Source organism: Bos grunniens, chromosome 7 (assembly GCF_055505025.1).
Source record: "Bos grunniens cultivar Pamir isolate PY7600 chromosome 7, Bosgru_T2T1.0, whole genome shotgun sequence".
In the NCBI taxonomy this organism is placed as follows: domain Eukaryota; kingdom Metazoa; phylum Chordata; class Mammalia; order Artiodactyla; family Bovidae; genus Bos; species Bos grunniens.
The window spans coordinates 101,305,031-101,322,597 of NC_141171.1; the positions used below are offsets into that span (position 1 = coordinate 101,305,031).

Sequence of the window (17,567 nt, forward strand, 5' to 3'; positions counted from 1 at the left end):
AAGTCAGAGCCAGATGATGCAACACAAAAATAACAAGAATGACAAAAGGGAAAAAGCACCTGAATGAAGAAATGCAATAGTTTTTTAGAATAGTAACTAGAAAATATTTAAGCTTTCAGATTGAAAAAGGTAATGGACTCCTAGTAAGCATTAATGAAAAATGATAGACTCATAGGACCTAGTAAAGTTCCTGAAATCAAAGAGAAATTCACAAATTGGCAGATGGAAAGGATAATTAAGTATCACATAAACTTGAAACTTCTCAACTCCATCATATTTAACTCGAAAGAAGCCAAACACTATCAACATACAATGAAAATTAAAGAAGTATGATCTAAAAGTATTCATACAGTTAGAAATATCATTCTGATATTCAAGGATACTTAGATGGCATCCTATCTGAGAAAACAGTGATAAAATGCTGTATCTATAGAGATTTGAATCAGAATTGAGATATTCAAGCATGAGAACATAAGGATTAAAAAAAGCATTGGTGAGTAATGAGTCTTGAGGTAATACATGTGAGAATTAATAAAAATAAATTTAAATAGAAACATATGAAATAAAACAAAACTACTATAAAAGAAAATAACAGTAGTTGGAATTTAAAATTATAAACAACCACAGCAAAACACAAGAATGTGCCTATATGGGAGGGGAGGAAGGAGAGTTAACAGGTAGGATGAATGAAGTAAAAATATTTTAAGGCTTTCATTTGAGGAAGAAAAAAAAATAATGAAAAGTAAATAACTTCAAATCTTGAAAAGGTAAAATTATAAACTCCCTTATGTACAAAACTTTTATGATGCTAAACAGAATACTCTGCCAAGTTTAATAAAATAGACCATATAACACTATTGTTTCTTTAACCTCAAATTCAAAAGAAGTAACCTCTAACTGCCACTTTTTCCACAAAGGAAAAAATACTGGTTTGGCATTCTCAAGAACAGTTACAATTCATTGGTAATTGGTCCACCCATTACATATGATATATGGGATAATGGACTACATGCTAAGGAGTAACTACTGAATATTGATATTGCCAATAAGATAACTCATGTTCTTCCAACCATTCTACTGAGGAATACTTTTCATTTACTCAAAGCACAATACAATTAAATCTGGAGAAGGCTGTATAAGAGCTAGAACTACAGTAAATAAGCAAGCAAGAATGCTTTGTGATAATACTTGTGTGTATGGGTATACTGTTTATTAACATTTGTTTTACATTTTTATCAATAACCTCAGATATGCAGATGACACCACCTTTATGGCAGAAAGTGAAGAAGAACTAAAGAGCCTCTTGATAAAAGTGAAAGAGGAGAGTGAAAAAGTTGGCTTAAAGCTCAACATTCAGAAAACTAAGATCGTGGCATGCAGTCCCATCACTTCATGGCAAATAGATGGGGAAACAGTGGAAACAGTGGCTGACTTTATTTGTCTGGACTCCAAAATCACTGCAGATGGTGATTGCAGCCATGAAATTAAAAGACGCTTACTCCTTGGAAGGAAAGTTATGACCAATCTAGACAGCATATTCAAAAGCAGAGACATTACTTTGCCAACAAAGGTCCGTCTTGTCAAGGCTATGGTTTTTCCAGTAGTCATATATGGATGTGAGACTTGGACTATAATAAAAGCTGAGTGCCGTAGAATTGATGCTTTTGAACTGTGTTGTTGGAGAAGACTCTTGAGAGTTCCTTGGACTGCAAGGAGATCAAACCAGTCCATCCTAAAGAAGATCGGTCCTGGGTGTTCATTGGTAGGACTGATGTTAAAGCTGAAACTCCAATACTTTGGCCACCAGATGTGAAGAGCTGACTCATTTGAAAAGACCCTGATGCTGGGAAAGATTGAAGGCAGGAGGAGAAGAGGACAACAGAGGATGAGATGGTTGGATGACATCACCGACTCAATGGACATGGGTTTGGGTAAACTCCAGGAGTTGGTGATGGACAGGGAGGCCTGGAGTGCTGTGGTTCATGGGGTCACAGAGAGTCGGACATGACTGAGTGACTGAACTGATACTGATACTGATATATATACACATATGTATTTGTGTGTGGAGTACGCGTGTGTGTATGAGTGTGTGTGTGTGTGTGTACACACTGTACCTTTAGAGCAGCTGGAAAATCTTTAAAACTTTGTCCAAAATTACCATCTGTAGCTTGTAAGGAACCACTCTGATGAGTTTGGGAAACTTTTCCTTCTTGAATTTTTGCTGTACCTAAAAAAGTAGTGAATATACTCACTCTATCTTCTTGCTTTCAAATGATTCTGTCTCATCATTTACACATTAAACAAAGTGAGTTAAAAGCTTTTTTCTTTTACTCTAATTCTAACACAGTTTCTAGATGAAATAATATTTACTATTATCATGTCCTTTAATTTTTAATAACAGTACTGTGAATAAAGTTGAGAAAAGTCACTATGTGGAAACAGAAGCTGAATGGCCCAGGGTAGAAAAAAATCAATGAGTCCATCAACTGCTACTCTTCCTACTTTTCTTTTGCCTGTTTCCAAACGTTAATCATCTATTCTTGTACATATAACAATAGAAACAATGAAATGTCTTCAGCCTAGAGAAAAATACTTCTATAGATATGTTTATGAACCACACAATTATAAAGAAGTAAAATCTCACAGAGAAAGGAATGGATATTTTTTCCATTAATCTTTTATTTTTGTACAAATTTTTAGTATTGAAATTTGGTGGGAAATAAGTATACTACAGCATAACTTTGGTGACAACTGAAAAAAAAAAAAGTATTTGTATTATCCTTAACCAATAACTAACATCAATAATTTAACGCAGATTGGGTCCTGAAGTAACTAACTAAATACAAACTAACAGTTTAAAAGATATTATATCTTGCATAAACATAAAACAAGATTCCTATAACACATAAGTTACAAATTTAGCAAGTATTTAATAAAAAGGTGAATATGTACAGTTTTACTAGATATTAATGAAAAAACAACAAAAGCCATGAATATTAAGATTGTTACCCAATATCTCCTAAAACAGAGGCATATTCAAAAGTTTGCATAAGCAGACAACTGACATTCTATGTGAAAAAAAAAAAACATTGAATTTTCCAGAGTTCTTACTAATTCCCAGGGTTCTTATTAATCATTTAGGAAGCACCACTTGGCCTAGCATTGGAATAAAACTCTCTGATTTTAAAGAAGACATTTTTACCTGGTAAATGTTTTGGAAAGCAAGAAAAAGGTATTATCAAAGACCAAGCAAGCAGCCAAGATATAAGAAATCCAATCCACCATGCCCCCAGCCATCGAGGGTCATCCTCAGTGATATCAATGCTGTGTGACAGAAAAACAAGAGGCAGATGTCAATTCTCTCTTGTTAATTAGAACTCAGCCCTGATAACTACATAATTTATAATTCAAATGCATATACAAAGAAACTATATTATTCAAAATTTCAAGTGGAACCATTTTGAAGAATCCCAATGGATAGCAGGCATAAATGGCCTACAAGTATTTCACATGACAAATACAACATAAAAGTTTTAGCTATTTAATAGTAAATGTAAGTATGTTAACTATTTGAAGGCATACATTGAATTTCTGAACATTCTTCAATCTTGGTTAACTTTTTCTTCTTTAAATATTATAATACGTAGATATTATAATATAGATATAGATAATATAGTACAGAACACTAAATACATCTCACAGCAAATCACCAATTTTTGTTAAAAGCCAATATACTGTGCTTCAATTGTGGCATTCATTTGAATGTAAAAATTCTGCTTAAAGTGATATACATTAACAGTTTCTTAAAATGGTTGTCACATTTTTATATCAACAGGCTTTCCCCTAAAACACACTATTCCGATAACTCATTTCACCCCACCAAAATGAAAGCCCAGCTCTCTACTCCAGGACTTCCTCTCCAAACCTTTTAGATAGTCTCTAAAAGATTAACCTAGGACTGCATACAACAGTATCGTTACATAGTACAACCTCTGAATGTTTTTATTAACCTACAGTCTCTAAAAGATTAACCTTGTCTCTAAAAGATTAACCTGGGACTAATAGCTAAAGAACAGATCATATGCTGTGACTATATTTTCTTATTCATTGTTCACAGTCACGCAAAGGACTGTGTAGTTACAGTAAAATGAGATAACATGCCCTCATCAAAGGTTACTAATTTCTCTATTCAAGAAAAGGAGAAGGTAACTCAGTGGGTAAGAAGGGGGTTTCAGAGTCAAAAAGACCTACTTCATTTCATGCCTTGGCCACTTACCCAGTTCTGTATATCAACTACCTTATAAGATAAGTAAGAGGATTAAATAAAATGGCATGTAAAACAAAGTTTTATATATATATATATTTTTATATACACAAAACCTATATTATACATATCTTATATACACAAAAATACCTATATTGTCTGAAACATAGTATGGGATAAATAAACATTATCTATTCTTATCCTCCACTGTCACAATTGTTAAAGCTGAACAACTGTTATCTCTATGGTATTATCAGAGCTACTACAGCACTTTGTCTGAGAACCATAAACTATTAAGACTCTTTCAGGCTATCTACCCACAGCAACATCTACTGAAAGCACAACTAATTTTAATTATTATTTTTGAACAATGCATAGCATCTTGGTTGTATATTTTGAAAAATAAGACCAGCTAACTATTAGTCATCCTTATTTATCATCACTTAGTCATCACTTACCAAGTGATGATGTGGCATTAATTCATGAAGCAACACAGCCAAAATACTACATAAAAATTGTGTGTATTCAGTTTTTTTCCCAGAAAAATCCCTCATGATAGTCTGAAGAAATACTATAAAAATGCTCTGTCTGTGGTACTAACATGATTAAAATAATAATATAAATCTAAATAAAAGAAAAATAGATATCGCCTTGCCTGTGTTTCAAATCAACATCAATGTACAGGGTTAGCAATTGTCCTCCCAGCACATAGCCAACAGCAGGGCCTAAAATTGACATGGCATAGCCAATTCCTAGAAAAAAGCAAAGACACTGAACATGATCATTGGGGCAATTTTGCTTTGAATGTCTGACAAGTTAAGAAAGACAAATATTTTACTATAGAAAAACAAAATGATTCAAATTATATCAAAATTACACATTTAACTAAAAAAACGCCATTTGAGTGGTATCACTGTCAAGGAGCTTCAAATACATGAATCTATATAAAATTTTTTAGACTACAATAATGACTGCAACAAATCCAATAATTATAAATATATGGAAAGCTCTATTATGTGAACTCACAGCAGGGGTAGTCTCCATCTACCATTACCCTCTGTGAACAGTGATGGTAATTATTGTCTACAATGCTCATGGAAGAAAGCAATGTGAAATGAGAAGCCTTTTATCTTCTGTGCATACATGCATGCTAAGTTGCTTCAGTCGTGTCTGACTCTTTGCGGCCCTATGGACTGTAGCCTGCTGTACACATTCCAAAAGCATTCTTTATTTTGGACTATGGCAGCTGATTTAAAACCTGGATTTGGTCATTAGTCTGCTTCTTAAAAGTAAACCAGTAAACTCTTGCTCTTAGTGAATCTCCCATTTTAACTGATATTTAAAATTTTGCCATACACAACTTATTACTTTTTATTAAAAAATTGTTCATACAAAAAATTATATCCTCATATGGCACCACCTTCTGAAATGATTAACTACTGAAATTCTCATTCCTATACATGAAAGGAAAGGAATATACCAAACACAAAGTGAAGCAGACATCAGTGGCAAAAATGATTTATGTACTAGATTAAGGCTCCAAAGTAGAGGTCATGCAAGATGATCTGAAAACATATAAGACTTTTATTTATCTATGGGCTCTCCTGGTGGCTCAGTGGTAAAGAATCCATGTGCCAATGCAGGAGATGTGGGTTCAGTCCCTGTGTAGGAAAGATCCCCTGGAGAAGGAAATGGCAACCCACTCCAGTGTTCTTGCCCAGGAAATCCCATGAATAGGGGAGCCTGGCAGGCTACAGTCCATTGGGTCACCAAAAGAGTTCAGCACGACTTAGTGACTAATATATATTTTTAAATGTAAAAAATGTGTTAGTAGAAAATTTTAAGTATATGTAAGATTCATGTTCACAAAACTTTTATGGATAGAAATACATGATTTAAAATGTTGGAAATTGATGATTCCCAAATTATCTTTAGTGATAGATCTTTTTTATAAATTAAATCCAATTGGGTTTAGATAGATACATTTATAAGAATGGTAGATGGACTAGGTAGACTAGTGTTTCCAACCAAATTGCCCACTAAGAAAAACTTTTAAAAATTATAAACATTATTTTTAAATATATACTTGAAGGCAAAGAGATAAAAATAGTGAAGGATCACTGTGTTAAGATTCTGAAGAAAAGAGATATTTAACAAAAATCAAGGCTGATTTTTTTTTTTTTTTCCTGAGTACACTGGTTGATTCTACAAGAGGCACTGGAAGGGGAAACTGTCCCTTGCTAGGCTTTAGGAAGTAGGGATACAAATGATGCAGCTCAAAGTGTATCTTGTAAAGTTTCCCTGCCCTACATTTTAAGTTGGCCCCAAGGAGGTTATACTCTAAAAGCGAGGATCAGTTAGAGGTAGACTGGTTCACAGCATAAGTGCAGCTTAGCTTCAAATAAATGCAATCCCTGAAATTAGATAAAGGGCATCGCATTTCAGTGTTCTGGCATATGAGAGAGCAGGCAATGGCACCCCACTCCAGTACTCTTGCCTGGAAAATCCCATGGATGGAGGAGCCTAAGGAAATGGCAACCCACTCCAGTGTTCTTGCCTGGAGAATCCCAGGGACAGGGGAGCCTGGTAGGCTACCGTCTATGGGGTCACACAGAGTTGGACACAACTGAAGTGACTTAGCATAGCATAGTAGGCTGCGGTCCATGGGGTCGCTAAGAATCGGACATGACTGAGCGACTTCACTTTCACTTTTCACTTTCATGCACTGAAGAAGGAAATGGCAACCCACTCCAGTGTTCTTGCCTGGAGAATCCCAGGAACGGGGGAGCCTGGTGGGCTGCTGTCTATGGGGTCGCACAGAGTCGAACACGACTGAATTGACTTAACAGCAGCAGCAGCAAGTTATTAAAAGACATGTGTAGTGATTCTCAAAAAAATTCTAGAACTATAGAGTACATCTGTCAAAACAAACATGAAAAGGATCTACAGTAGATTACTTAGAACTAAACTTGTTATTATGAAACTGGAAAATATATTATTAAATCAGTAAATATTTATCAAGACACAAGAAAAAATAAAGATAGAAAGTATAGAAAGGACATTAAAGGACAAATAATACATTAAAAAAAAAAAAAAAAGGCCTAGCATACATGTAACTGGAATAGGAGAGGAGATAATAAAGCTGAAGTTAATATATTGGAACAGTCTGCTTGTGCTGAATTCTCTTATTTTTCCATCTAAGAATGAGTATTTTCACTGGAAACAGAAGATTAACTGCCCATTAATGTTCTCTCAGTACTTTAAAAGCACTATTCTACTGTGTTCACTTCTACTCCTTTCCTATGATTATTAATATAATTTCTAACTTACTGACTTAAATTGTTCTTCAAGTTAAAGGAAAATGATTTTTAAATAAAGCACTGCTGATGCTGCTGTTGCTAAGTTGCTTCAGTTCGTGTCTGACTCTGCGACCCTATGGGCCATGACTTGCCAGGCTCCTTTGTCCATGGGATGCTCCTGGAAAGAATACTGGAGTAGGGTGCCAGGTCCTCCTCAAGCGGGTCTCCCCAACACAGGGATCGAACCCACATCTCTTACATCTCCTGCATTGGCAGGCAGGTTCTTTACCACTGGTGCCACCTAGGAATCCCAAATAAATCATTAATAATACTTATTTCAGGAGCTTAAATATAGAAGGGATCACAGGACACAGAAAGAACTGACTAAATGCTGGGACAAGAATAAAGTTCAAAGGTTTTAAGATTATGTGATGATCAGGAATGTGATAAAAGTATCAATTAACATTAGAATTTCATAAAATCAAGTTTGCATATAAGGTAATTAGTAGATGAACAATAAAAGAGCATATACCTAGGAAGTTAATAGAGCGGAGAAATAAAATATGATTTTAACACAAAATAAGATTTAATGAACTTAAAAGTTTAATTAAAGGACAAAAATTGTAAACTCCAAAAAGCATTTAAAGACAAAGACATAATGAGTGAATGGCATGGAGATGGCTGTGAGGTTAAACATGCTGTGTGACTACAATTTTCCCATCATTCTAATAGGTACCAAATTTTGACTGTTTTCATTTTCCCCATTTTTGCCTTGCTGCCTAAAACTGTTTCACATAGAGGGAGGCATCCTATCAGTAACAGATACTATTGTAAAACAAAGAAAGAATGGGGGAAGATTTTGGAAATGGGGAAATGTATAAACATTAAAAAGCTTAAGAAAGGATTTCACTCAACAAAACCTAATTATCCAATGAAAAGAATCAGTTACCTGACATTGAAAACAAATTAAATGAGTTTCCCAGTTTTATTACTTTTGTTTTTTTTTTTTTTTCTTTACTCTCAAGAATTACCATTCAGTGAATTCCTACAGTACTGAAAAGAGTTACAGTAGCAGGCTTTATGGCTGTAATCTTTAGAAAGACCGTGCTTGTGAGGTTGACCCTGGATTTGCATCTGGGATCTTAAGTGTCCAGAGGGATGCCACCATTCCCATATAAAGGTGGATCATTGTGCTGAAACTGTTTGTACAAACAATGAGGTTTTTCCAAACACATATATTCCTTCTGAGAGTCTAGAACTTTCTTATGTGCAAGGCAGAGGGTTCCTATACGGCCAATTCCCAGTAAAATCCTTGAGCATTGAATCTCTAATTAACGTAGCTGGCAGAAAACATTTCATATATGCTCTTACAACTCCTGGCTGAAGGAGTTAGTTTTGGCCTCTGTGGCTCCACTAGGGGCAAGTGGGTGCTTGAAGCTTGTGCATGGTTGTGTATGTACTTTACCTTAGGCACCTTTTCCCTTTGCTGATTCTCCTTTGTATCCTTCTGCTGTAATACACTGTAGCCCTGAAAACTGTCAGTCCCAGGGAATATAAAATCTGGGATGGTCTCTTGGGCCTTCACCCCACCCTTCCACTCTTAAACAATCTTTGAAAAACTTCGTATTTTGTGTGTTACTAAAATATAAAGATTGAAATTGTTTTATGAGAAGCACTGATTAGAAGAGGACCTCAGAGAGAAAATCTGTGAACTGGAAGACTGAAAAGCAGCACTGGTAGCTAGCTGAAATAAAAGCACTGTTAAATTAGTTAAGTGGAGTTGTACAGATCAGCCAGAATGTGTGAGAGAGCATCAGATCTTGTGCAAAGACCAAAGCAAAGCAAGCGAACAGGTAGAAGTGTAGTGGTTTCTGTATCAGAGATTCAGGGCTACACTGAACACAAGTGACTTCCAGTGACTATGGCAACAGGTCTCTTTAAACATTGAAAGTTGATGTCGCCCCAAAATTCATATGTTGAAACCCAATTCCCAATGCAGTTGCATTTGGAGGTGGGGCCTCTGGGAAGGGATTAGGTCATAAGAGTTAAGCCCTCAGAACAGGATTAGTGCCCTTAAAAGAAGGCCTCAGAGACCTCACTTGTCCCCTCTGCCACAGCTAAAAGGCAGCTGCCCACGAATCAAGAAATGGACCCTCACCAGATACTAAATCTCTGGACACCATGATCTTGTACTTGCCAACCTCCAGGACTGTGAGAAATAAATTTTTATTGTTTGTAAGCCAACTAGTCTATAGTATTCTCTTTGAGCAGTCCAAGTGGACAAAGTCCCCTACATTTGAGTATACAGATAAAGTGAAAGTGAAAGTGTCAGTCGCTCAGTTGTGTCTGACTCTTTGAGACCCCATGGACTATAGCCCGCTGGCTCCTTTGTCCCTGGAATTCTCCAGGCAAGAATACTGGAGCCATTCCAGTAAGAGAATAAGGAGTCATTCCCTTCTCCAGGGGCTCTTCCTGACCAGGAATTGTACCCAGGTCTCCTGCACTGCAGGCAGATTCTTTACCACCTGAGCCACTAGGGAAACCTCGATAAAGTGAAAACTCACATGTAAATATATTACACATTAATTTGGATGTAGGCCATGCATGGTTTAGTCAGCTCTACCTTCCAGGAACTCCAGGGATGGAATTTAAGAGAAACTTGTGCTGTCAAGAATTAGATCACAAAGGGAAAATACTGAGTCATATGTAAAAAGCATTAATCTGAAATGGACAACTCCACAGAAGTTTCTGAGTACCATTGTGTGGTTTCTTTTGTTGCTTTAGTCAATTCCATGTAGGATGAAGTAAGTCACACAGAACAGCAGAACTCTACCCCCACACCTGTGTACATTAGCCTGGGAAGCATTCCAGCAATCAAGATGACCTACTTCTTGGATGGCACTTCCAGGAAGGCTTGAAATGCCCAGCACAGGAGAGAAAGGAGGATGCCGATAAAAATCAACCACATTCAACTGAAGGACATGGTACTTCAGCAAATAGTTAAACAAAAAAAAGTAATATTGCATTTACCTAGTGTAAATACTTATGAAATCACAACTAACTTCTTAAAAAGTGTATGCTGTACATTACTTATAAATTAAATAAGCAATAACATGAAATGACACTGAGTATTAGCAGCAAACTTACCTATATAGAGAGAAGATTTGTGGATGGGCACAGAGTCATCAATAAAGGCTGTTCCCAGGGTATACAGAGGAGTTCCTCCTGTTCCCAGGAACAGTTGTCCCAAAATAAAGACATACAAGTAGTAGAAAAGTGGAGAACTTGAAGTGCTACAGCTGCCTTTATTCTTTGCTGTTAAGCAAGTATCTTTAGGGAAAAAATAAAATAAGATGGTGAATTTATCAAAATGTTAGCTAATAATATAAATTTCATAAGTTATATTTGCCTAAAGAGACTCTGATGCTGGGAGGGATTGGGGGCAGGAGGAGAAGGGGACAACAGAGGATGAAATGGCTGGATGGCATCACTGACTCGATGGACATGAATCTGAGTGAACTCCGGGAGATGGTGATGGACTGGGAGGCCTGGCGTGCTGCGATTCATGGGGTTGCAAAGAGTTGGACATGACTGAGTGACTGAACCGAACTGAACGTAACCTTCCTTCTTCACTTTATTATACTTAAAAATACTTAGAATATAATTAAGATATTTAAAAGACATATACTATTAAAGAAAATACATGAACCATTGGATGCCTGCTCAATCACTCAGGTGTGCCTGACTCCTTTGCAATCCCATGGACTGGCCTGCCAGGCTCCTCTGTCTGTGGGAGTTTTCAGGTAACAATATTAGAGTGGGTTGCCATTTCTTCCTCCAGGAGATCTTCCCAACCCAGGGATAGATCTTGGGTCTTCTGCATCTCCTGCACTGGCAAGTGGATCCTTTACCACTGAGCCACCTAGGATGCCCATATGAAACATTACAGCTTCAAAACATGACAGCATCAAAATATGTGGTCCATATATGCAATGACATATTACTCAGCCATTAAAAAGAAGGACATAATGTCATTTGTAGGCAACACAGATGGACCTAGAGACTGTGGCACTGCGTGATGTCAGACAGAGAAGAGTATCCTATGACATCCCACACATGTGGGATCTAAAAAGAAACAATACAAATGAACTTACTTACAAAACAGAAAGACACTCACAGACTTAGAAAATGAATTATGGTTGCTGGAGGGAAGGATTGAGGGAAGGTATAGTTGGGGCATTCGCGATGGACATGTACAATATTGCTATATTTAAAATGGATAACCAAAAAGGGCCTACTATATAGCACAGGGAACTCTGCTCAGTGTTACATGGCAGCCTGGATGGGACAGGAGTTTGGGGGAGAATGGTTACATGTGTATGCATGGCTGAATCCCTTCTCTGTTCAACTGAAACTTATCATAGCATTGTTAATCAGCTATACTCCAACACAAAATAAAGTTTAATATATATATATATATATATATACCTTTTTTTTTACCACAATATTGATTTTATCAATCAATATATGGTCATATGGCATTTGTCTTTCTCTGAGTTACTTCACTTAGTGCGATACTCTCTAGGTTCATCCATGTTACTACTACAGCTAACCATTGTTTCTTTCTTTTAATGGCTGAATATTATTCCATTGCATGTACGTGTGTATATGTATATTCACACACACATACACACACACCCTGCATCCTCTTTATCTTATTCACCTATTGATAGACATTTAAGTTGCTTCCCTGTCTTGGCTATTGTAAATAATGTAGATATCAACATTGGGGAGCAAGTATCTTTTCAAGTTAGAGTCTTCTCTGAATAAATGCTCAGGAGTAGACTCTGGATCAATTTAGTTTTTTAAAGAACCTCCAAACTGTCTCCACCAATTTACACTGGCTGTACCAATTTACATTCCTTCCAGCAGTGCAGGAGGGTTTCTTCTTCTCCACACTCTCTCCAGCATTTGATACTTGTAGTTCTTTTTTTTTTTTTAATGATGGCCATTTTGACCAGTATGAGGGGATACTTCATTGTAGTTTTGACTTGTATTTCTCTAATAATCAGTGATGTTGAGCATATTTCATGTGCCTATTGAACATTTATATGTTTTCTTTGGAGAAATTTAGGTCTTCTGCCCATTTTTTGATTGGGTTGTTTTCTGTTATTGAGTTGTATGAGCTATTGGTATATTTTGGAAATTAAGCCCTTGTTGTTCACATCATTTGCAACTATTTTCTCTCGGTCTATAGTTGTCTGTTTGTCTTCTTTATGGTCTTCTTTGCTATGTAAAATTTTATATGCTTGATTAGGCACCATTTGTTTATTTTCACCTTTATTTTGACTGACTTGGAGACTGACCTAAGAAAACATTGCTACACCTTATGTTAAAGAATGTCTTATCTATGTTGTCTTCTAGAAATTTTATAGTGTCATGTCTTATATTTAACTCCTTAAGCCACTAAGTTTATTTTTGTGTCAGATGTGAGGGAATGTTCTAATTTCATTGATTTACATGCAACTGTTCAGCTTTCCCAACATCTCCTACTGAAAAGATTGTCTTTTTTCCATTATATACTCTTGCCTCCTTTGTCAAAGATTAACTAACCCTATGTGTGTGTGTTTCCAAGCTCTCCATTCTGTCCATTAATCCACATCTGCTTTTCTGCCAATACCACACTGTATTGACCACTGTAGCTTTGCAATATTGTCTGAAATCTGAGAAGGTTATACCTTCAGCTTTGTTCTTTTTTGTCAAGACTGCTTTGGAAACTCTGGATCTTTTATAAAGATCCAGATCTTTTATCTCCATATAAATTTTAGAATTATTTGTTCTAGTTCTGTGAAAAATGTAATAGGGAATTTGATAGGTATCTGCATTAAATTTATAGATTGCTTTGGGTAGTATGGCCATTTTAACAATATTAATTCTTCCAATCCAAGACCATAGGATATCTTTCCATTTCTTTAAATTATCTTCTGTTTTCTTTATCAATGTTTTATAGTTCTCAAAATACAAGTCTTTTACTTCCTTTGTCAGGTTTATTTTACTTTCGCAATGAAATTTTAAAAGGGATTGTCTTTTTACTTTTCCTTTCTGATACTTCATTGTTAGTGCAAAGAAATACAACAGATTTCTGTGTGTTAAACTTGTATCCTGCTACCTTGCTGAATTCATTTATCAATTTTGGAAGTTTTTGTGTGGACTCTTTTAAGGTTTTCTACATATCATAATATATCATCTGCATAAAATGATAATTTTACCTCTTTCTTTCCAATTTGGATACCTGAAAATGGTTACCTTGAAGTTTGATTAAATAAAACCTTTTATAAAAATATTACATTTAAAGGCTAGGCATAATAAATCCATCTTTTCTAACTTCATCATGGGCTTCCCTGGTGGCCCAAACAGTAAAGAACCCACTTACAATGCAGGAGACCTGAGTTCAATTCCTGAGTCAGAAAGATCCCCTGGAGGAGAGGGAATGGCTACCCACTCCAGTATTTTTGCCTGAAAGTCCCATGGACAGAGGAGCCTGACAGGCTACGGTGCACAGGGTCACAAAGAGTCAAATATGACTGAGTGACTAACATACACACACAAACAAACTCATCATATTATATTAATGAACTAAGAGACTTGTTAAAAATATATCCCTAAACCTCTCACTTTAAATCTAGTGTAGCATCCAGGAATTTGTATTTTAACAATGACTTCAGCTAATTCTATTTTCATTTTCTTGATGTCAGATCAAGGTTTATTATTTCCAGATTGATGAGACGTACTCTTGCCTAGAAAATCCCATGGACGGAGGAGCCTGGTGGGCTGCAGTCCATGGGGTCGCTAAGAGTCGGACACGACTGAGAGATTTCACTTTCACTTTTCACTTTCATGCATTGGAGAAGGAAACGGCAACCCACTCCAGTGTTCTTGCCTAGAGAATCCCAGGGACGGGGGAGCCTGGTGGGCTGCCGTCTATGGGGTCGCACAGAGGCGGACATGACTGAAGTGACTTAGCAACAGCAGCAGCAGCAGCAGCAGGGCCCCGAAAACACCAATTCTGAATATTCTTTAACTGGTTGATAGTCATCAAATTTTCAGATGCAAATTCAATGCGTAAAAATAATTCTTAAAATTTTGTATTTAAAATATTCTCTACAATAATATTGTATATATTCATGCTATAAGAGGTTGGCGGATATTTTGGCAGGTAATCCGTATTTATAACGGGACTAACTCTGCATTATTTGTGGTATTTCCCTGGCCATGTCAAACCTTTGAATTATAATTCCTGATTTCAATATTCACTTTCCTGGAAGTAGTAGCTTAGACTATCGATCTCTTATTACCTGATACACTGCAAAATTGAACACATGTATATGCATTATTGTTTTACTGTTTTCTCCTACTTCCTTTTTTATAATAGATAAATTGCCTTTAGGAAAATATTTTGTTGTAATAATCCGGTAGACATTTTGATTATATGAGTATTCTATGGGGTTTGGTGTTTTTTTGTTTTTCCCAGAGGAAGTAATCAATGAGCTTCAACTTGCTTGTTTAAATAAATTTTCAACATGCTTGAAGAACATCAAGAAAAATATACAGGGTTAGGAGAGAAGATGGCTGAGAAATAAAAAGGCGAGATCACCTTCCTCCCCACAAATACATCAAAAATTCATCAGTATGTGGAACAATACCTACAGAATAAGTTCTGAATGCTGGCAGAACCAGCCAAGCTTTCAAAAAGGCAAGCCAATCTCCTTAGAACAAGACAAGGCAAAAGATAAAGATAATAAAAGAGACAAAGGATTTCGGGACAGGGACCTGAAGGAGGAAAAGTTTCCTCATACTAGGAAACTCTCTTGCGGGTGGGGTCAGGGGAAGCTTCAGAACCACAGAGGGGAGCACAGTGGTGGGCGCTCAGAAGGCACAACGGATGGAATCCACCACATGGACGTCACGACCAAGAAGCGGCTTGGATGTCTCCGCCTGCAGCAGAGGTTAGAGCAGGGTGTCATGGCTCAGGTGCGGGTGTTGGGCCTCAGGGAGAGGACCTGGGTTGGCTTCCACTCTCTGAGGGAGCTGGGATGACACAGTGCAGGGAGTCAGGGAAAAGACTGGGCATCTCAGAGGGGCAAGAGGTCCTTGTCACTGGGACACCCTAACTCTGCAGTCACAGACAGTGAGAGCTGAGTGAGCGCCTGCCAGCGGCCACCAAAACCAACCAAACCAGTCAGAGCCCCAAGCAGAATTACACGTGACTGCAATTTACAATTCCACAGCAGGAAATGCAAGCTACCAGACTATGGCATCTGGTGTCATCACTTCACTTCAGGGCAAAGAGTTGTGAAAAAAATGAAAACATTGACAAACTTTATTTTCTTGGGCTCCAAAATTACTGTAGATGGTGAATGCAGCCATGAAATTAAAAGATGCTTGCTCCTTGGAAAAAAATTAATAATAAACCTAGACAGTCTATTAAAAAGCAGAGACATCACTTTGCTGACAAAGGTCCTTATAGTCAAAGCTATGGTCTTTCCAGGAGTTATGTACAGATGTGAGAGTTGGACCATAAAGAAGGCTGAGCACTGAAGAACTGATGGTTTTAAATTGTGGTGCTGAAGAAGGCTCTTGAGAGTCCCTTGGACTGCAAGGAGATCAAACCAGTCCATCCTAAAGGAAATCAACCCTGAATATTCACAGGAAGGATGGATGCTGACACCGAAGCCCCAACACTTTGGCCACCTGATATGAAGAGTCGACTCATCAGAAAAGACCCTGATGCTGAGAAAGACTGAAGGCAAGAGGAGAAGGGGATGACAGAGGATGAGATGGTTGGATGGCATCACTGACTCAATAGACATGAGTTTGAGCAAACTCTGGGAGATGGTGAAGGACAGGGAAGCCTGGCGTGCCACAGTCCATGGGTCTCAAAGAGTCAGACATGACTGAGTGACAACAAGCCACTACCAAACCCAGGGAAAGTGCCTGAAACAGCAGACAAACCAGCACTGATGCTGCCCAGACCCCAGAGGTGGTGATCACCACCAGGTTGTGAGCAGACATGGGTTGCTGCCTGCACCCTGCGGAGAGGCTAAGCAGCTTGGTTCTTCCCAGGGTCCCACGGTCTGGGGCCAATTGCTCTGAGTATGCATGACCCATATCAGGCTGTAAGAACATCCAGCAGGTCTCCACTGCCACAGGCAGCCCCTAGAACTTCCCTGGTGGCTCAGACAGTAAGAAGACCTGGGTTCAATCTCTGGGTCAAGAAGATCCCCTGGAAAAGGAAATGGCAACCCACTGCAGTACTCTTGCTTGGAAAATCCCATGGGCAGAGGAGCCTGGTAGGCTACAGTCCATGGGGTCGCAAAGAATAGGACACAACTGAGCGACTTCACTTTCACTTTCACATCCCAATTGTGGCTGCCATACCCACTCCCTCTCCCCAGCCAGAGTGAGCAAGTGAGTCCTAAAAAGTCTCAGCCTTTGCCTCCTCGTGTCTAGGCAGGGAAGAGTCATGAGAGGACAACCTACAAGCAGTGCATGCGTGCGTCCTCAGTCACTTCAGTTGTGGCTGACTCTTTGCAACCCAGTGATCTGCTGTCCACCAGGTTCGTCTGTCTATGGGATTTCCCAGACAAAAAACTGGAGTGAGTTGCCATGCCTTCCTCCAGGGGATCTTCCCGACCCAGGGATCAAACCAGTGTCTCCTGCACTGCAGGATTCTTACCCACGGAGTCACCTGGGAAGCCCACCTCCAAGCCAAGGCAGACCTAAAACCAAAGCAGAACACCAGGGGCTGTGTGACCAAAGAAGAAAAAGAGACTTAGCAGCCACAGGTGCAGCAGATCAAATACCCACAATTAGCCTAAGACTGTGGACTCTAGAGACTGTGGACTTTGGGACAAAGTACAAGCCAGAGTAAGGCCAGATCTGAGACTGGGCGGACCCCACACAGCCCACAACAGGTTTAGAGAACTTGCTAGAAATATTGGAGG

At 38.0% G+C, this 17,567-nt stretch overlaps 1 protein-coding gene across 15 annotated transcripts in view; it reads right to left on the reverse strand.

The window, feature by feature from the left end:
• SLCO4C1 (solute carrier organic anion transporter family member 4C1) overlaps nt 1–17,567 on the reverse strand; it is an 85,004-nt gene that overhangs the window by 19,833 nt on the left and 47,604 nt on the right. For 13 of the 15 annotated variants that reach the window (XR_015168346.1, XR_015168344.1, XR_015168345.1 and 10 more), the window contains 4 exons: nt 10,711–10,893; nt 4,920–5,016; nt 3,203–3,324; nt 2,115–2,227 (listed from right to left, as the gene is read on the reverse strand). Coding sequence is in view for 12 of the 15 variants with exons in the window: in XM_086413269.1 (XP_086269395.1) it covers nt 2,115–2,227; nt 3,203–3,324; nt 4,920–5,016; nt 10,711–10,893 (515 nt within the window). In the remaining 3 variants the exon portion in view is untranslated. The remainder of the gene's footprint in view (nt 1–2,114; nt 2,228–3,202; nt 3,325–4,919; nt 5,017–10,710; nt 10,894–17,567) is intronic. The other 2 variants (XM_086413272.1, XM_086413271.1) reach the window with 1 other exon arrangement.